The 6,599-nt window shown below is 45.0% G+C and overlaps 1 protein-coding gene across 2 annotated transcripts in view; it reads right to left on the bottom strand.

Moving 5' to 3' along the window:
* The window catches only part of FGF5 (fibroblast growth factor 5), a 31,866-nt gene extending 25,828 nt beyond the window's left edge, over positions 1 to 6,038 (bottom strand). For both annotated transcript variants that reach the window (XM_082389443.1, XM_082389444.1), the window contains exon 1: positions 5,247 to 6,038. In XM_082389443.1, the coding sequence (XP_082245569.1) occupies positions 5,247 to 5,607 (361 nt within the window). In that variant the 5' untranslated portion in view covers positions 5,608 to 6,038. The remainder of the gene's footprint in view (positions 1 to 5,246) is intronic.
* Between the last annotated feature and the right edge of the window lie 561 nt (positions 6,039 to 6,599).

A 6,599-nucleotide genomic window follows, 5' to 3' on the forward strand; every position in this document is an offset into this window, starting at 1 on the left:
GGAGCACTGCTTTGCTTATGTAAACTATTGGTTTCTGACAACATATTCTATTTTTAAGAAAGACCCATTTGACTCAACTTGTTTCCCAACACACTGTACATTCTGCATGTATATGTTATATAAATTTGCATTGTAATAAATTTTAAATATGGGGAAGATGAAATAATATATGTGAAAGTGTTATTTTATTACATACTACATGGTTTCTTTTCTTGTAAGTTCTGGTATAAAAAATGATATAATGCCTGAGAATGAAAAGATTTTATAATATTAAGAAAATTATATTTAATTGAAAGCTTAAAAACATACTGTTACATACATCATTCTATTTAAAATTATGAAGAATGCAGGAAATAAAAAAGATGAGATTAGATGAAATGATTGTTTTTTCAAATAGGCAACTTTGGTATGATGTTCTAAATAATGTAATTATGGTGTAATATTAGGAACCTTGTTAAGATCATAGTTTCCAAAGTAATTTCAACAGCAATTTCATGATGTCTTTTTTCCTAGAATATAGGAGCAGATTCTACAAGCCCCGCAATTCAACCTCCTGCCCCCGCACCCCAAAAAGATCACAGGCCTATTGACTTTTCATGCCAAATCTCAGTAACTCATTAAAGAATTCTAAGTATTTTAAACCCATGTGCATTAAATCACACGTATATAAATTCCAGAAAACATTTCTCCAAAACTGATTTCTTTTTCAATTTCAGTAATTTCCTCTTAGGAGTCAGTAATAATAAATTTGATGGGAATTTACAATTCACGTGGAAGCCCAGATGGTATCCCTAAGCAAAATTATGGAAGGCCAAGTGTGTCTCACAGATCATAGATAGTCAATGAATGTTTGCTAAATTGGATTGTTTCTTTGACCTTCTCACTACCTCTCTTCCTTTTCAGGACACCGCATGTGTACACATGTATGGACACATGTCTTAGTACTCTCCTGCTATCTTGGCCCTCTACTGCTGGGGGAGTGGGGCAGGGAGAGAGTTAAAGTGCAAGTGACAATGTGTTATCTTTCCTAGGGTGTTCACATTTAAGAGGATCAAAAGAAAAAAGCAGTGCTTAACTGAAGGAGTTATTCTCTCTTGGTGGAATTTTGCAATTGACATCTAGGTTGAAGGATGCAAGAACTCAGTGTCTCTCAGATTATACACTGTTTAATCCACTTACTTACAAGCATAAGTATGCGTTACAAAGTAAAATTATTCCGGATATAGGTTTTCTTACTTAGTCCCCTCTAGAATTTTTAATACATTAGGACTCTATCAATGATGGCTGATAAATTATGTAGACTTCTCCTTTTTCTCTCTTTTCTCAGTGAATGAGAAAGATATACAGATATTCCATGTATTCAGAAGCTTTCAACAGCCCATCTGAAAAATCCTCAAAGAAAAATCATTTAAAACTGAAGTTTCTCTACTTGTGCTCACACAGCAACAAATATGCCATGTCTTTATCAAATCTGAGTCTTGAAATATCCAGTTTAGTAGTCTTCATTGATTAAGTTAGCAACATAGAAATTTTCTGCTTGAGTTTTTCCATACAGAAGATAGAGATTCTGGTTTATTTAGGCTTTGGGGACTATATAAAGGTTGACTTTACATTAACATCAAAATTGATAGTGAATTCAGATTTTTAAAAGTTAGTAAAACTGAGGGTTTGGTTTAGCCAAAATACATAACTGGAATTTCTATATTTTATGTGAACAATTTGGCTTTGTGTAGCTATAGCATTAAGCTTTTGCTCCCTAAATTGACAATTACTTGATTGCCTATTCTTCAATGGCCCAAGATAAGCCAACAGAAGCATTGTTTTGGAACTAAACTTGAAAGCATAGAAATTAAAACAAAGTCTTTGTTTCTATTCAGTAGTGGGATTTTATCATCTATCTTGTCTTGCCCATCTTTCTTCATCCTTCCCTAGTATTTCCTCATAATAAGAGTTTATGTGCAATGAGCTTGATTCGTTTACCTGTCTTCAAAACCTGGGATAACTACTGTATAAGAGAAGCTAAGAATATATTAAGTGGTATTCCTTAACTGAACAAATTATGTTTCAAATCTATGGCCAGTGTACCTCTGATAGCCAAACTAGAAAATATTCACAATTTGCAAAAATTTTAATGTCAAAAGATAATTGTGAAACATATATTCCAACATATATTTATTTCTTCTGACAAACATTACAGAAAATTATTGAGTTTAAAAGAACTTGTTAGATTGTTTGGCATGGCAAAGTTTTGACTCTTTACAGAAGTAGCAAGCTGTGACAAAATAATGTAAGTTTTCTATCACTACTAACTCACAGACCGTAGAATTAGATGATGAGAGAAAACTCTGATGTATTCTCCATTATCCTCATGGTCCAAGCTCGTTCAGTTTCTCTTGAGAGACTTGGACAAATGGTTCCTCATCTACTCTAACCAACATTCCATAAACAACTCCTGAGTTTACATTATGTATCAGGAAACCATCAAGCGCTATCTACAAAGAGGTATATGACCAACTGCAATTAGCAGGGCCTGTTTCTCTTTCACAGCTACTTAAAGACAGAGATTCATTTTAAACTTCCAAATTACTTGCTATCCTTTTAAACATGACGTATTTCATAAATTCTTCATGGGTCTATGGTAGCAAAATCTTATGATATATTATTGGACATTCCAGACATCAGAGTTGAAAATCACCATGATTTAAACACTTGAATTATACTTTCCTCCGTGAGAAAAACCTATGGAAGGCAAAGGGAAAAAAAAAATCCCAACTAACCCAAAAGTAACCAAAATAACAAGCTTGCTGAGCTAGGTATCCTATGTTGGGTACATGAATAAATGGATGAATGAATAAGTGAATGATTGCAAGCCAAGTGAAAGACACAGACTAAACTCTGAAAGGCTGTTATAAACTGAAATGAATTAGGAAAGTGTTCGTTAAATTAAGAAAGTTTTATTTAGGCACTTCAGTTTTGTTTAAGAAACAAAGCAGTGTTTTGTGTCTGTTCTTTGTTAGATATCTTTCAAAGTGGATTTTAAAATAAAATGTACCTTGGAAATAAATACTGGCCAATGTCTTCTTTAGCTGAATGTGTTCTTTGTTGATCTGTTCTCATTTTCCTTTCTATCCTTTTCTAAAATTTCCCCTCCACAAGGCCTAAGCTGCAAAAATCTTTGTCTCTTATGGTTTCTTCCAAGAGAAGAGGGTGAATATCTTGGGAATAAGTCTGGTTTTCAGATATCCCTAGCACACCGAAACCCACCTCCCGCACATCCTTTTACCCCCCTGGGGTCCAACCTGCCCTCCTTGCAGGCTAACTTTGGATGTTCCCTTGAGAACACAGAAATTATCCTCTGTTGAGGCTGATTTTTTGGATAAACTGCAAGAAGAACAGAATAGAAACAGTGTTCATGTAAGTGAAAGGGGAAAATATTACTAGAAGTGGGGAATGAGCTCTGATGGCTGGTGGAGGAAAAGAGTTTGATGGGACAAAATGAGGACAAATGGAAAGACTGAACTAGACACAACTCTTGCTTACCCTTAAATCTTAGGAAATTCCCCTTCGCCCTAACTGACCTTGCCTTTTATCACCGAAGATGGCCAGTTGCTTAGTGAGTTTTAATGAACCTTAAAACATAAAAGCAGACACCACTAAGGAGCGTGTGGGAGGGCCTGGGACTCGCTGGGGCAGACAGGGAAGGCCCTCTCTCGGGTTTGGTGCTCCAGGCCACCTCACCACGTGCAACCCAGACAGCTGGAGCGGCGGAGCCCGAAAGACCAGTCAGGGGCAGGAGGCTGGCGTGGACCCGCTCGCTTCCCGGCGCGAACCGCCAGCTCTTCCACTTCCAGCCTCCTGAATCCCCCGGAGGAAGCTTGCGGGCCGGCCATCCCACAGACGTGCACACCTCCAACCCTTGTCGGGGGCGGGTGCCAGATGCCAGCCCCGTTGTGGAGCCCGCGCTCCTCCGGAGCTTGGGTAAGAAGAAACCCGTGGGGTCACTGGTTTGAGACGGAGAAAGTTAAGTACACCTGGGAGCCACCAGGCTGACACTCCGGAGCCGGGTGACCGTGTGCGCGTCGGTATCTCCTGGCCATGTTTCCGCTCTCCCTGGGTCCCTCTGAGGCCCGGGCTGTGCTTCTTTCTGTCTGTTGGACTAACCCCGGCTGGAAGACCATCTGGCCCTACGGAGGAAAAGGCCCGCAGAGATCTCCCCAGCCCCGCATACAACCGCAAATCATCTCTCCCCTCTGCTGCCTAGAGGGGCAGTGAGAGGAATCAGAGGAGTGGCAGTGATGGTCTGAAAACTCAGATGGGGTGGAAGGGAGGAGAAGATGAGAAAGGAGGGAAAGAGAGAGAGCTAAACTCAGAAAGAAAATTTAAAACTTGGCTTAAAAAAAAAAAAACTACAAAATTTTCACCTGTACCGAATTGAACCGCCTCTGAATTTCTTCTGAAATAAAGAACTTTCCCCTAATTGTCCTCGGGGACCAAAGGCGGGCCACTCTTCCTCACAAGGTCTGGTCATGGTTTCAAGATACTAAAAGATGCTAAACCCAACTCCGCAATTAATAATTCTAATGTCCATCACGTCTCCCTCTCTAAACGTGTCCAGTTTTCTAGATCACTGTCTTCTTCCAAACAGGGAATGTCTGGTCTCCCGTATAATATACATATATATTCTATATGTATATAATGTGTAAATATGTACGTATCTACAATAGACATATCCGTATGCACATATGTATATATACATTATATGTAATATTAATTTGGGGTTATGGTAGCCATTGTGAGGGGCAGTATGTGAGATCTGATTATTCTAAATAAATCTGTTCAGTTATGGGCAGGGAAAAGGGGTGCACTTTGATGCCCAGTGAAAAATGCGAGTCTGGTAAACAGAAGCTAAACGAGGAGAAAGGAGATTTTTGGTTTTTCTCCAGGCACAGGCTGGAGCTCCTCTTTGGGACCAGGGCAAACTGGAAACAAGGTGCCTGTCTGCACCAGCCTCCGGGTGGCCTATACCTCAGTAATCACCATTCCTCGTACCCACGAGAGGGGAAAGTGTGTGCCCGCCACGTAGACGCATCTCCACCCAACCCGCCCGGCTGTTTCGAGGGCCGGCTGGATCCCAGTGGCCGGGGCTCCGGAAGGTGGGCTTGCAGACCAGGGAATCACCAGCTGTCCCCTCCCGAGACTCCCGCCGCCCGCTTAGGACAGGTTTTGTAGGAGAGCAGGCAACTTACTTAACGTATTGGCTTCGTGGGAGCCATTGACTTTGCCATCCGGGTAGATCTGCAGATGGAAACCGATGCCCACTCTGCAGTAGAGGCTGCCGGTCCGGCGCCCCGAGGGGCTCCACTGGAAACTGCTCTGCTCCAAGCCACTTCCTTGACTGCCCAGAGAAGCCCCGGGGGAGGAGGAGGCAGAGGAAGAAGAGGAAGACTTCGTGCTACTGCTGCTCCGGCTGCTGCTGGCTCCTCCGGGGTTCCTACCGGTGGCAGCCGGTCCGGGTTGCCCTTTGGGTGCGAGGCGCTTCTCCCCTTGAGCCCAGGCGCTGAGGATCAGGTGGCTGAGGAAGAGCAGGAGGAGGAAGGACAAGCTCATTCTTCCAGCCGCGGGGGTCCTAAGTGCATTTTGCAGGGCTGGTTCTGGGCTCTGCAGCCCGCGTGCGGCTGTGTGCCTCTGGCGCTGCCCCCCTCGCCGCACCGGGTGGACATAGCCTCGGGGAAGAGAGAGGGAGAGGGGGAGAGAGAGAGAGAGAGAGGCCACCCGAACGGATCTCGGCGCTGGCACTGGGATATTTATAACGCCAGTGATCTCACTGCTCGGTGCACGCCTGCGAAGCTTCCCCTCACCCGCCGCTTTGTGTACTCTCCGGCCGGTGCGGGGAGGGAGCCTCGCCGTCCCGGGGGCGGGGGTGTGGAGGAGGGAGGAGACGGGAGAGGGTGAGTAGGAGGAGAAGCCAGGCGGAAAGAAGCTGCACCCCGACGCTGGGCGCGCGCACACCGAGGCCACGCACCCCAGCACTTCTCACGCGCCACACGGCCACCCTCCACTCGAGCCAACGCTGCGCGGAACTCAGCTCCCCGCGAGCCCTTGAGTCCTCCTGGGGCAGCCACGGGAATGGGAGGGCGAAACGTGGGAGTGAGTTCTCGTCCCTCGCACCTCTGCCGCAGGCTTGCGTCCCAGCAATGCGCTCTCGCCTACCCAGGACACAGTTTCCAGGTTCCCTTCCCTTTGCCCGGCAGACCCGAATGGTACAACCCCTGCCCCGGGGATCTCTCGGGAACTGCGTCCCGCCGAGGGATCCCACCGCTGCAAGTGTTCGCAGCGCAACTTGGAAGGCTTTGCTGTGGCGCGGTGGGGAGAAGGCTTTTGTTGTTGCTACCGATTTACTAATAGAGCTAATGAATGGATTTACTCAGCGTTTAGAGAGCCGCCCTAAGCCTTTACGCCAGGGCTCGAGCTGCTTTCCTGTTGGGAAACTCTTGGTCGCTCTAAGCATAATGACACCGAATTTGTTTTTCCTTCTGGGAAGCTCTAGGTCTGCGCCCGGGAGGGAGAGCGCACACGCACACCGTGCTCGGAGCCGGGCG

Source organism: Balaenoptera borealis (genome assembly GCF_965194805.1).
Source record: "Balaenoptera borealis genome assembly, chromosome: 4".
Taxonomy (NCBI): Eukaryota; Metazoa; Chordata; class Mammalia; order Artiodactyla; family Balaenopteridae; genus Balaenoptera; species Balaenoptera borealis.